The sequence below is a fragment of the Anomaloglossus baeobatrachus genome, chromosome 2 (assembly GCF_048569485.1).
Source record: "Anomaloglossus baeobatrachus isolate aAnoBae1 chromosome 2, aAnoBae1.hap1, whole genome shotgun sequence".
Classification (NCBI taxonomy): Eukaryota; Metazoa; Chordata; class Amphibia; order Anura; family Aromobatidae; genus Anomaloglossus; species Anomaloglossus baeobatrachus.
Window position 1 is genome coordinate 253949071 of NC_134354.1, and position 14817 is coordinate 253963887.

Genomic DNA, 14817 nt, shown 5'->3' on the forward strand with positions numbered 1-14817 from the left:
CTTCCAATGCTCTCGCATCGGAAATGGTAAGCAAGTGGAAAAGAACCCTTAAAAATAGAAAGGCCAAACAAGTCAGCACAGTTCTGGAAATGTATTATTTGGACAGATGAAACAAAGATCAATCTGTAGAAGAATGATGGGAAGAAGAAAGTATGAAGAAGGCTTGGAAAAGCTTAAGATCTAAACCATACCAAACCTCTGTAAAACATAGTAGAGGCAGTGTGATGGCCGGGCATGTATGGCTTCCTATGGCACTAGGTCACTAATATTTACTAATCATGTAACTGAAGACTGAAGAAGCCGGATTAATTCTGAAGTGTGCAGGGCTATACTTTCTGCTCTGCTTCAACCAAATTCAGCAAGGTTGATTGGATGGCGTTTCACAGTACAGAAGTGGAATATTCTGCAATTGCAGAGTCAAATACCAGATCTCAACTCCCTCAAGCTGCATTTCACATGTAGACAAAACCTAAGGCAGAAAGACTCACAAACAAGCAACAACTGAAGTCAGCTGCAGTAAAGGCCTGGCAAAGCATCACAAAGGAGGAAACCTAGTGTATGGTGACATCCATGGCTTCCAGACTTCAGGCAGTTAGTGCCTGAAAAGGATTCTCCACAAGTATTAAGAAAGAAGGGAATTTTGTTTACTTACCGTAAATTCCTTTTCTTCTAGCTCCTATTGGGAGACCCAGACAATTGGGTGTATAGCTTCTGCCTCCGGAGGCCACACAAAGTATTACACTTTAAAAAGTGTAACCCCTCCCCTCTGCCTATACACCCTCCCGTGGATCACGGGCTCCTCAGTTTTGGTGCAAAAGCAGGAAAGAGAAAACTTATAAATTGGTCTAGGGTAAATGCAATCCGAAGGATGTTCGGAGAACTGAAAACCATGAACCAAAAGAACAATTCAACATGAACAACATGTGTACACAAAAAGACAACCAGCCCGAAGGGTACAGGAATTTACGGTAAGTAAACAAAATTCCCTTCTTCTTTGTCGCTCCATTGGGAGACCCAGACAATTGGGACGTCCAAGAGCAGTCCCTGGGTGGGTAAAAGAATACCTCAATAAAAAGAGCCGAAAAAACGGCCCCCTCTTACAGGTGGGCAACCGCCGCCTGAAGGACTCGCCTACCTAGACTGGCGTCTGCAGAAGCATAGGTATGCACTTGATAGTGTTTCGTGAAAGTGTGCAGACTAGACCACGTAGCTGCCTGACACACCTGCTGAGCCGTAGCCCGGTGCCGCAATGCCCAGGACGCACCCACGGCTCTGGTAGAATGGGCTTTCAGCCCTGAAGGAAGCGGAAGCCCAGAAGAACGGTAGGCTTCGAGAATCGGTTCCTTGATCCACCGAGCCAAGGTTGACTTGGAAGCCTGCGAGCCCTTACGCTGGCCAGCGACAAGGACAAAGAGCGCATCTGAACGACGCAGGGGCGCCGTGCGAGACACGTAGAGCCGGAGTGCTCTCACAAGATCCAAAGAGTGCAAATCCTTTTCACACTGGTGAATTGGATTAGGGCAAAATGAAGGCAAGGAGATATCCTGATTGAGATGAAAAGGGGATACCACCTTAGGGAGAAATTCCGGGACCGGACGCAGAACCACCTTATCCTGGTGAAACACCAGGAAGGGGGCTTTGCATGACAGCGCTGCTAGCTCAGACACTCTCCGAAGTGATGTGACTGCCACTAGGAAGGCCACCTTCTGCGAAAGACGTGATAGAGAGACATCCTGCAGCGGCTCGAAAGGTGGTTTCTGAAGAGCCGTTAGCACCCTGTTAAGATCCCAGGGTTCCAGCGGACGCTTGTAAGGTGGGACTATGTGGCAAACTCCCTGCAGGAACGTGCGGACCTGCGGAAGCCTGGCTAGACGCTTTTGAAAAAAACACGGAGAGCGCCGATACTTGGCCCTTGAGAGAGCCAAGTGACAAACCCTTGTCCATTCCGGATTGAAGGAATGAAAGAAAAGTGGGTAAGGCAAACGGCCATGGAGTAAAACCGTTATTAGCGCACCAGGATAGGAAGATTTGCCAAGACCTATAATAGATCTTGGCGGACGTAGGCTTCCTGGCCTGTCTCATGGTGGCAATGACATCCTGAGATAACCCTGAAGACGCTAGGAGCCAGGACTCAATGGCCACACAGTCAGGTTGAGGGCCACAGAATTCAGATGGAAAAACGGGCCTTGTGACAGCAAGTCTGGGCGGTCTGGAAGCGCCCACGGTTGACCCACCGTGAGATGCCACAGATCCGGGTACCACGACCGCCTCGGCCAGTCTGGAGCGACGAGAATGGCGCGACGGCAGTCGGACCTGATCTTGCGTAACACTCCTCATCGCCAGAGGAGAAAACACATAAGGCAGTCGAAACTGCGACCAATCCTGAACTAACGCGTCCGCCGCCAGAGCTCTGTGATCCTGAGACCGTGCCATGAATGCCGGGACTTTGTTGTTGTGCCGTGACGCCATGAGATCGACGTCCGGCGTTCCCCAGCGGCGACAGATCTCTCGAAACACTTCTGGGTTCAGAGACCATTCCCCAGCATCCATGCCCTGACGACTGAGAAAATCTGCTTCCCAGTTTTCTATGCCCGGGATGTGAACTGCGGAGATGGTGGAGGCTGTGGCTTCCACCCACTGCAGAATCTGCCGAACTTCCTGGAAGGCTTGACGACTGCGAGTGCCGCCTTGGTGGTTGATGTATGCAACGGCAGTGGCGTTGTCCGACTGGATACGGATCTGCCTGCCCTCCAGCCACCAATGGAAAGCCAATAGGGCTAGATATACTGCCCTTATCTCCAGAACATTGATCTGAAGGGAAGACTCTATCGGAGTCCAGGTTCCCTGAGCCCTGTGGTGGAGAAAAACCGCTCCCCACCCTGACAGGCTCGCGTCCGTGGTGACCACAGCCCAGGTTGGGGGTAGGAAGGATTTTCCCTGCGATAGAGAATTGGGAAGGAGCCACCACTGAAGTGACGTCTTGGCTGCAAGGGAAAGAGAGACGTTCCTGTCGAGGGAAGCCGACCTCCTGTCCCATTTGCGGAGAATGTCCCATTGGAGTGGCCGTAGATGGAATTGCGCGAACGGCACAGCCTCCATCGCTGCCACCATCTTCCCCAGGAAGTGCATGAGGCGCCTTAAGGGGTGTGACTGACTCCGAAGAAGTGATTGCATCCCTGCCTGCAGAGAAAGCTGTTTGTCCCGCGGTAGCTTGACTACCGCTGACTGTGTATGAAACTCCATCCCGAGGTAAGTCAGTGATTGGGTCGGTGTCAACTTGGATTTCGGGAAGTTGATGATCCACCCGAACTGCTGGAGAGTCGCCAGAGCGACGGTAAGGCTGTGATGACACGCCACCCGAGAAGGGGCCCTTACTAGGAGATCGTCTAAGTAGGGAATCACCGAGTGGCCCTGAGAGTGTAGGACCGCCACGACGGATGCCATGACTTTGGTGAAAACCCGTGGGGCTGTCGCCATGCCGAAAGGCAATGCCACAAACTGAAGGTGTTCGTCCCCGATGGCGAAACGCAAGAAGCGTTGATGTTCGGGTGCGATCGGCACGTGGAGATAAGCATCCTTGATGTCGATCGATGCTAGGAAGTCTCCTTGTGACATCGAGGCGATGACCGAGCGGAGAGATTCCATCCGAAACCGTCTGGTTCTCACATGTCTGTTGAGTAGCTTGAGGTCCAGAACGGGACGGAATGATCCGTCCTTTTTTGGCACCACGAACAAGTTGGAGTAAAAGCCGCGACCACGTTCCTGAAGGGGAACAGGGATCACAACTCCTTCTGTCTTCAGAGCGTCCACTGCCTGAAAAAGTGCGTCGGCCTGAGCGGTGGGCGGAGAGGTTCTGAAGAAACGAGCCGCAGGACGAGAGCTGAACTCTATCCTGTAACCGTGAGACAGAATGTCTCACCCATCGGTCTTGAACATGTGGCCACCAGGCGTCGCCAAAGCGGGAGAGCCTGCCACCGACCGAGGATGCGGCTAGGGGATGCCGAGAGTCATGAGGAATAACTGAATAGGATAAATGAAGTGAGCACTAATATATATATATATATGAGTGCAAGCCAAAAATACATACTATATATAAGAATAAGGCTGCACATCAAACTTAGATAATGGTATAATGCCTCAAGCATATGGAAAAAAATTGGAATATACAATGAAAAATGCTACTTGCTAATTTGAACATGTGAATAATGAATTGCATACCTGCCATGAATATTAGGAAAAAGGAGATATTTAGCAATCGCATTGATCAATGTAACTGAGCCCCAAGGCCTCGTCAAGGCATATCTCTATATTGGGGTCCCTAGCTCTGTGACCCTAACTGTGTCATCTCATTGCAATTAAAAACTGCTATGGGTGGAGAGGGGTAACTAAGGACTTTCTTAGTCAAATTAGCAAGTAGCATTTTTCATTGTATATTCCAATTTTTTTCCATATGCTTGAGGCATTATACCATTATCTAAGTTTGATGTGCAGCCTTATTCTTATATATAGTATGTATTTTTGGCTTGCACTCATATATATATATATTAGTGCTCACTTCAGTTATCCTATTCAGTTATATGTAGTTTTTTTCTGAATGTGAACACAGCTCCGCCCCTTTCGGCCATGTTTTTTCCATCTCCTATATAAGAAAGTCCTTAGTTACCCCTCTCCACCCATAGCAGTTTTTAATTGCAATGAGATGACACACAGTTAGGGTCACAGAGCTAGGGACCCCAATATAGAGATATGCCTTGACGAGGCCTTGGGGCTCAGTTACATTGATCAATGCGATTGCTAAATATCTCCTTTTTCCTAATATTCATGGCAGGTATGCAATTCATTATTCACATGTTCAAATTAGCAAGTAGCATTTTTCATTGTATATTCCAATTTTTTTCCATATGCTTGAGGCATTATACCATTATCTAAGTTTGATGTGCAGCCTTATTCTTATATATAGTATGTATTTTTGGCTTGCACTCATATATATATATATATTAGTGCTCACTTCAGTTATCCTATTCAGTTATATGTAGTTTTTTTCTGAATGTGAACACAGCTCCGCCCCTTTCGGCCATGTTTTTTCCATCTCCTATATAAGAAAGTCCTTAGTTACCCCTCTCCACCCATAGCAGTTTTTAATTGCAATGAGATGACACACAGTTAGGGTCACAGAGCTAGGGACCCCAATATAGAGATATGCCTTGACGAGGCCTTGGGGCTCAGTTACATTGATCAATGCGATTGCTAAATATCTCCTTTTTCCTAATATTCATGGCAGGTATGCAATTCATTATTCACATGTTCAAATTAGCAAGTAGCATTTTTCATTGTATATTCCAATTTTTTTCCATATGCTTGAGGCATTATACCATTATCTAAGTTTGATGTGCAGCCTTATTCTTATATAGAGAGTCATGAGGAGGCCGCCTTGGAGGCAGTGCCTCCTGCGGCCTTCTGGGGGCATGACTTGGACCGCCACGCATAGGAGTTCCTCTGGCCTTTCTCCGGCCTGCTGGACGAAGAGGATTGGGGCTTGGCGGAGGGACGAAAGGACCGAAACCTCGATTGTATTTTCCGTTGCTGAGGTCTCTTAGGTTTGGACTGGGGTAAGGAGGAGTCCTTTCCCTTGGATTCCTTAATAATCTCATCCAATCGTTCGCCAAACAATCGGTCGCCAGAAAACGGCAAACCGGTTAAGAACCTCTTGGAGGCCGAGTCTGCCTTCCATTCGCGCAGCCACATGGCCCTGCGGACTGCTACAGAGTTAGCGGATGCCACAGCTGTACGGCTAGCAGAGTCTAGGACTGCGTTCATGGCGTAGGAAGAAAAAGCTGACGCTTGAGAAGTCAAAGACGCAACTTGCGGAGCAGAATTACGTGTGACAGCATTAATCTCAGCCAGACAAGCTGAGATAGCTTGGAGTGCCCACACGGCTGCAAAGGCCGGGGCAAAAGACGCGCCCGTGGCCTCATAGATGGACTTCACCAGGAGCTCTATCTGCCTGTCAGTGGCATCCTTTAGCGATGAGCCATCTGCAACCGATACCACAGATCTACCCACCAATCTGGAGACTGGAGGATCCACCTTGGGACATTGAGCCCAACCCTTAACGACTTCAGAGGGGAAGGGGTAACGCGTGTCAGTGAGGCGCTTAGTAAAGCGCTTGTCCGGAACCGCTCTGGGCTTCTGGACAGCGTCTTTGAAGTTAGAGTGATCGAAAAACGCACTACGTGTACGTTTGGGGAACAGAAACTGGTGTTTCTCCTGCTGAGACGCCGACTCCTCTACAGTAGGAGGCGGGGGAGAGAGATCCAACACCTGGTTGATGGACGAGATAAGATCATTCACTAAGGCGTCCCCTTCAGGTGTATCAAGGTTAAGGGCGACGTCAGGGTCAGAGCCCTGAGCTGCGACGTCCGCCTCGTCCTCCAGAGAGTCCTCAAGCTGGGAACCCGAGCAGCGTGAAGAAGTCGGGGAAGATTCCCAGCGAGCCCGCTTAGCCGCTCCAGGACTGTGGTCCGGGCAGGAGTCCTCCACGTGAGACCTAGGGCCCAACCTGGGAGCGCGCTGCGGCGCGGACCGAGAGGGGCCTGGAGGCGACGATCCAACAGGGGCCGGGGCCTGTGTAAGGACCGGTCTGGACTGCAAAGCTTCTAGCAGCTTGGCAGACCATTTGTCCATAGACTGAGCCATGGATTGTGAAAGAGACTCAAAGAGTTTCTCAGCAAAAGAGGCGAACTCTGTCCCTGCCGCCTGGACAGGGGGAGCAGGGGGGTCTACATGAGCCGAGGGACCCACTAGTGACCGAGGCTCCGGCTGAGCAAGCGAAACAGGGGTCGAGCATTGCTCACAGTGCGGGTAGGTGGAACCCGCAGGTAACATAGCCCCACAAGAGGTACAGGCCGCAAAAAAACCCGTGCCTTAACAGCTTTGCTCCTTGTGGACGACATGCTGTTGTCTCCTAGGAGAATGATCACTGAGGGTATATGGGCAAAAAAGGGTATACAGCCCGACCGAACAGAAATATATATATAAATACGTATCTATTCCGGCACCCTAGGGGGACCAGCACCGGGTGACCGGTGTGGCTTACCGACCGCTAACAAGCGTAGTGTGTGTCCTCCAGATTCCCTGCCTTAGGTCCCCCGGAGCTGCAGAGCTGTTCACTGAGAATCCTCCACCGGCAGAATGCCAAAAAATGGCTGCCGGAGCTCTCAGGGGAGGAGTGGAGCCGTGGGCGGTGCCAGGAAAGTGCGGGAATCTGGGGTCCCCACAGTGATCAGTGAGGGGGGAGGAAACATGCAGGATGCTCCAGCCCTCACATCCGACGTCAGGTCGGCAGTCCCGCCCTTACCCCTGACAGGCAGGCCCGGGGGCGGGATTTTTGCGACTAGGCCGCGATGAAGCCGGGGACTAAATTTGAGACCGCGCCCGACAAGCAGGCACGGTCGGCGCGGAAGTCCGCCGGCCTTCTCAATTCAGCAGCTGCCGCAGCGTCCGGGAAAAAGGTGCGCTCCCTGCACAGTCCCCAATGGGGACACAGAGTACCTTTGAGTTGCAGGGCCCGGTCCCTGAGGTTGAATAGACTCCGGTCCGGCAGATTCCCACAGGGGCTGCGGAGGGAGCATGGTCCCAGTAAATGGATGACCGCTCAGGATCCCACTTCTCCCAGAGCCGCTAAGGGATGGTGAAGGAGACGGCATGAGGCTCCGGACTTTGTACCCGCAATGGGTACCTCAACCTTAACAACACCGCCGACGTAGTGGGGTGAGAAGGGAACATGCCGGGGGCCCCGTGGGGGCCCTCTTTTCTTCCGACATAACTAATATGAGAATGCATGAGTGGATGTGTGCCTCCTTCCACACAAAGCATAAAACTGAGGAGCCCGTGATCCACGGGAGGGTGTATAGGCAGAGGGGAGGGGTTACACTTTTTAAAGTGTAATACTTTGTGTGGCCTCCGGAGGCAGAAGCTATACACCCAATTGTCTGGGTCTCCCAATGGAGCGACAAAGAAAGAACATTTTATTTACAGTAATTTGTCAAGTTACTTTTGAATCCCTGAAATGAGGAGACTTTAAAAATCATTTCAATCCCAAATCGTTTCACAGGATATTTTTGTTCAACCCTTTAAATAAACCTAAAAGTCTATACTTCCATGGTATCTCAGTGGTTTTATTTTAAGTAAAAAACAGCGGAACGCAGAGCACAAATCACGAAGATTTAGCCACTGTCCAAATATTTCTGGACGTTGGGCTGTATCACCATCTTGATTATGTTTATGCAACCTACCACTTATAAGGGTACTTTACGGCAGTATACCATGTCAATAGAATGTACCGTAACCATGGTATTCCCCAGTCATCTAAACTTCATGACAGCCGTCAGACCAGAATGTGACAGTAAGGAGCCAGGAGCTGGAAATCTTCAGTGTACATAATGACAGACTTTGGTCAATTAAAACACGGACCCAAGAAAATGTAATGAATTTTTTGATTGATAAATAAAAAGGTACATAGCCTTTCTATAGGAAGGTTATATGACAGGGGAGATTTACTAGTGACCATACTCTTAACTGACTCCTAAACATGGCTAGGATAATAGGGATTTCTAATACATTTTATGGAGGTAAGGCCCAGGCTTCGTAGAAAAATACCTTGATGATGTGGGCAAAGTATTTTCCGGACACCTTGTTATCGGTCTTGATGAAGATCTCCCTTAGAACAGATTCACCAATTGGATTGTATTTGGCATTGAATTTATCAAAGCGATGGAAAGTATTTCTGTCCTATGGGAATGAGAAAAAATAAACAAGCGTCAGTAGAGTAAGTCTCAATTTACCGTCACATTCAATAACTTCTAAGATTCAAAATGGATGTCCAGTACTTAAAGAATGATGAACTATACTTAGGCCGTTACTATTGATTTGTATAAAGTAAAAGGATTGTCTGCTACTTAGATATTGATAACCTGTCAGTGTTAGTCATAAATATCACACTGGTGGAAGTCGGAAACCAGGCACCTACATATTGATCAGTTTTTTACAAAGCCAGCAGCGGCCAGAAGTAACCAGAGCTCTGTATACTGTGTAGTGGCCGTTCTTGAGGGCAGCGGGACAGCTCCCATTCATTTAAAGGGAATCAACCACCAGTTTGTTGGTTTTTTTTTGACTGATTACAATTAAACCTTTAGATAAGAAATCTGAAGCTTGATTGCAGAATAATCCTTGTTCAAACTATCAGAAATTACGTCATTTATGCTGTGGCTTGAGCATCAGGGACTATGTGGGTCATGTTATCTGTAGAGATGAGCGAACCTGAGGTTTGGTGCTCCAACTTCGACCTAGCACCGACTTTTAAAAAAAACAACAGAATTCGGGTGCTTTATGTATGCTGACCAGTCACGTGAGCATCGCTGTGGTCAGGTACGCTCAGTGCTCTGCCTAGTGTGAGCCGCTTGCAGTGTTTGATCGGCTCGCACTGGGATTAACAACAGCATGATCGGATGTATTGTGCAACCCCCCAAAAAAATAAAAATGTAAAAACTCCGCTTACACCCCCCCCCCCCCCGAAGTGTGCTGCTTATAGCTGGCTGTATGTGGGCGGAGATCTGAACTGCCAATCAATGTCTTTCATTGAGGTTCGATTCAAGTCTGAACCCGTGGATGTATGGTTCAGCTGCACCCGCCGAAATGAACTTCCACAGGTTCGCTCATCTCTAGTCATCTGTAATAATTTCTCCTCCTGCCTTGCATCCTTTTCTCTAGTTAAATTTCGCGCCACGGGCGGCATTGGCGCTGTTGGCAGCACATGCACATCGCTATTGTTACGTTATAATCAATAAAATGGCGCCAGAATCTGCGCATGCGTGTACAGCGATCTCCAGCACCATTTTACTGAGGACACTGTGGAGGCAAAGATGAGCGGTGTTTCGGCGAATGAGCAGATTGAATTTTTTTTTTCATCAGCACACATGCTGCCGCCGCTCATAGTCAGCTCAATAGTGTACTCAGTAAAGTGGCGCCAGAGATTGCGGTACGGGCATGCGCAGATTCCGGCGCCATTTTATTGATGATAACATCACAATAGCAATGTGCACGTGCCGCCAACAGTGTTAATGGCACCACCGACAGAAAATTTAAATGAAGAAAAGGAGTCAAGGCAAGATGAGTAATTATTACAAAAAGCCTGACTCACATAGTCCCACTGCAATGCTCAAGCCACAGCACCAATGATGTAATTTCTGAAGGTTTGGACAAGGCTTATTTTGCAATCAAGCTTCGGATTTCTTATCTAAAAGGTATCATTTTAATCAACAGACTAGCGACATTATAATACTGCCTCTAGTTTATAAAGCAAAAATCTGGTGGTTGGTTCCCTTTAATCTTATATAGGAAAGAAGTGTGCAAAACCAACAGAGATCACCAAATATAAAAATTTTAACACTTTATTAACATTACCAAAAAATACACAAAGGCAGTTAGGCCTCCTTCACACATCCATGCAAAACATGAACGTTTTGCACGGTCCATGGTGTAGGTACATATGTGTGTGCGTGTTCAGTGTGCTGTCCCTATGCTATCTGTGTGACATCCGGATAGAGCACGGACAGCATGAGCTGGTATACTTACCTGTCTCTGGTGCTACTGTTACTTCCGGGTCCGCGGTGAGTCCAGTGAATATGCATGAGCTTAATGAGTGGGTCTCGGAAGCAGCAGCAAAGCCAGAGACTAGCAAGTATAAAAATTCTTAATTTTCATGATACCTGTATTTTCTACGGGATGTGTCACACTGATGTCATACAGATCACATCCTTATGACACCCGTGCTGTCGGCAGAAAACGGACATGTCACCATGTGGCGCACACGGACACACGCATGCTCCACACGGACCGTGTGAAAACACGGATGTGTAACCAAGCTCATTGATTTTAATGGATCTACGCGAGTCCGTGTCTTCAGTACCTGTAAAATCGGACGTCACACGTACCGAAGACACAGATGTCTGAAGGAGGCCTTAAACACATTTAAAAGTGTAACACGTTACACAAAAATTATGTACCAGGTGTGTCCTTGTAAGGATTCACACCTCTCCTCCAATGTCCATATGGTCACATTTATGACATATAATTAAAGGGAACCTGTAAGCAGAAATTTTGCACTAAACCTAAAAGATTCCCATTCTGCAGCTCCTGGGCTGCATTCTAGCAAGGTTCCTATTGTTATTGTGCCCCCCTTTAGACCAAAATAAATACTTTATAAAGTCGTACCTTCTTTCTATGCAAATCTTGTTAATCGTACACGGGGGCGGGCTGTCTGGTGTCCGTTATCCTGCCTCCTGCTGCTTTACGCCGTCCCCCATTGCTCAATTTCATACTTCAGGACGCCGCCCAGTGCCCCCGAGGTCTCGCGCATGCGCCGTGCCACTCTAGCGGGACTGCACTGTGCACAGTGTTACCGCTGGTGACGTGTTGCACAGCCGTGAGATTATGGGCGGCACTGTGATTTTCATCAGCAAGTACCCGCCCATAATCTCATGCCCGCGCTTTCCCCTCTGCCTCCACCGTTCTGCGCAAGCGCTGGCCAGATGAATCACGTCACCTCTTTCCAAGATGGGAAAGAGATGACGTGGGGTCATCAGGCCAGCGCTTGCGCAGAACAGTGGAGGCAGAGCAGAAATCGCGGGCATGAGATTATGGGTGGGTACTTGCTGATGAAAATCACAGCGCCGCCCATAATCTCACGCCTGCGCAACACGTCACCAGCGGTCACTGTGCAGTCCCGCTAGAGTAGCACGGCACATGCGCGAGACCTCGGGCGCACTGGGCGGCGTCCTGAAGTATGAAATTGAGCGATGGGGGACGGCGTAAAGCAGCAGGAGGCAGGATAACGGACACCAGACAACCCACCCCCGTGTACGATTAACAAGATTTGCATAGAAAGAAGGTACGACTTTATAAAGTATTTATTTTGGTCTAAAAGGGGGCACAATAACTATAGGAACCTTGCTAGAATGCAGCCAGGAGCTGCAGAAGGGGAATCTTTTAGGTTTAGTGCAAAATTTCCCTTTAACTACAATCAATTACACTGTGACCTCCTAAGAATGGGACGCACATTGAAAAGAAAAAAATATATATTTTTGCCTGAACATGCAATAAAAAGGGTCCTGAAAGATCTGTCACTATAATAGCAGCAAGGATACCTGTAAGCAAATCCTATCTGAATAAATGAACCAGACAATGGAAAAGGTTGAGAGAGAAAAAGTACACATCCCAGTAAAGGAGTTGTAGAGAGAGGTGGATAAAGTCCTTCTAAAAAATTAATGAAAAGTGGGGGCTCCGTGATGCGACCATTGAAAGTGGAGAAGTAGCTACCCCACGGCATGTTAAAAGTGTGGTGTATTAACCCCTCTCGACAAAAGATCATTGTATTTACGTCCTGAGAAAGGGGAACTAGGGTGTGGAGAAGGATCAGGACTTTAGTTCCTTCCATGCATAGCAAATGACGGCTATATAACATAGCCAGCATCTCTCTCTAAGGCTGCTTTCACACATCCGGCTTGAGCTGTGCGGCTCAATCCGGCTTGAGCTGTGCGGCTCAATCCGGCTGTGCAAGCTATGCAACGGATGCGGTGAAAACACCGCATCCTTTGCATAAGTTTTTCCCATGCGGCCCGTCCGGTTTTTGCCGCTTGTGGCATGCTACTGAGCATGCGCAGTGGCAAAAACCGCATGTGCCGGCCGGATGCGTTTTTTGCCGCATCCGGCCGCCATAGGCATGCATTGAAAAATGCGCCGCATCAGCCGGATGCGGCGCGATGCGGGTTTTTTTGCCGCACGAAAAAACGTGCCGGACAACGTTCCATCCAGCCGCCGCATCGGCTAAATCTGCCGCATGCGGCAAAAACCGGATGGAACGCAAGGCCATGCGGCACAAATTAAAGTCTATGCAGGAAAAACGCAACCGGCAGCAAAAAAAAACGGTTGCGATTTTCCTGCAAACTGCCGGATTGTGCCGCATTGCAGAAACCGGAGGTGTGAAAGCAGCCTAACAACTGCAGCTAGCACCAAATTCAGTCAGTGGCTGTTAACCATTTCAATGCCAGTGTCAATCTCTGATAGTGCCATTTAAATGGAACGCACACTGTTGTGTGTGCACACCAGCTCCCATTGCCCCCCATGATCATGGGGGACTGGTGGGCTACTATGAAGCATACAATGAAAAATACCACTTGCTAACTTGAAGTGTGAATAATGAAATGCATACCTGCCATGAATATTAGGAAAAGAAGGGAATTTTGTTTACTTACCGTAAATTCCTTTTCTTCTAGCTTCTATTGGGAGACCCAGACAATTGGGTGTATAGCTTCTGCCTCCGGAGGCCACACAAAGTATTACACTTTAAAAAGTGTAACCCCTCCCATCTGCCTATACACCCTCCCGTGCATCACGGGCCCATCAGTTTTGGTGCCAAAGCAGGAAGGAGGAAACTTATAAATTGGTCTAAGGTAAATTCAATCCGAAGGATGTTCGGAGAACTGAAACCATGAACCAAAAGAACAATTCAACATGAACAACATGTGTACACAAAAGAACAACAGCCCGAAGGGAACAGGGGCGGGTGCTGGGTCTCCCAATAGGAGCTAGAAGAAAAGGAATTTACGGTAAGTAAACAAAATTCCCTTCTTCTTTGTCGCTCCATTGGGAGACCCAGACAATTGGGACGTCCAAAAGCAGTCCCTGGGTGGGTAAAAGAATACCTCGATAAAAAGAGCCGAAAACGGCCCCCTCTTACAGGTGGGCAACCGCCGCCTGAAGGACTCGCCTACCTAGGTTGGCATCTGCCGAAGCATAGGCATGCACCTGATAGTGTTTCGTGAAAGTGTGCAGACTCGACCAGGTAGCCGCCTGACACACCTGCTGAGCCGTAGCCTGGTGCCGCAATGCCCAGGATGCACCTACGGCTCTGGTAGAATGGGCTTTCAGCCCTGAAGGAATCGGAAGCCCAGAAGAACGGTAGGCTTCAAGAATCGGTTCCTTGATCCACCGAGCCAAGGTTGACTTGGAAGCCTGCGACCCCTTACGCTGGCCAGCGACAAGGACAAAGAGCGCATCAGAACGGCGCAGGGGCGCCGTGCGAGAAATGTAGAGCCTGAGTGCTCTCACCAGATCTAACAAGTGCAGATCCTTTTCACATTGGTGAACTGGATGAGGGCAAAAAGAAGGTAAGGAGATATCCTGATTGAGATGAAAAGGGGATACCACCTTAGGGAGAAATTCCGGGACCAGACGCAGAACCACCTTATCCTGGTGAAACACCAGGAAGGGGGCTTTGCATGACAGCGCTGCTAGCTCAGACACTCTCCGAAGTGATGTGACTGCCACAAGGAAGGCCACCTTCTGCGAAAGGCGAGATAGAGAGACATCCCGCATCGGCTCGAAAGGTGGTTTCTGAAGAGCCGTTAGCACACTGTTAAGATCCCAGGGTTCCAGCGGACGCTTGTAAGGTGGGACTATGTGGCAAACTCCCTGCAGGAACGTGCGGACCTGCGGAAGCCTGGCTAGACGCTTTTGAAAAAACACGGAAAGCGCCGATACTTGTCCCTTGAGAGAGCCGAGAGACAAACCCTTGTCCATTCCTGATTGAAGGAAAGAAAGAAAAGTGGGTAAGGCAAACGGCCAGGGGGTAAAACCCTGATCAGCGCACCAGGATAAGAAGATCCTCCAAGCCCTGTGATAGATCTTGGCGGATGTTGGTTTCCTGGCCTGTCTCATGGTGGCAATGACATCTTGAGATAACCCTGAGGACGCTAGGAG

At 48.8% G+C, this 14817-nt stretch overlaps 1 protein-coding gene across 4 annotated transcripts in view; it reads right to left on the reverse strand.

The window, feature by feature from the left end:
- Positions 1 to 14817, reverse strand: part of AMPD2 (adenosine monophosphate deaminase 2) — a 190669-nt gene that overhangs the window by 60086 nt on the left and 115766 nt on the right. For all 4 annotated transcript variants that reach the window (XM_075335749.1, XM_075335750.1, XM_075335752.1 and 1 more), the window contains exon 11: positions 8659 to 8790. In XM_075335749.1, coding sequence (XP_075191864.1) covers positions 8659 to 8790 — 132 coding nt within the window. The remainder of the gene's footprint in view (positions 1 to 8658; positions 8791 to 14817) is intronic.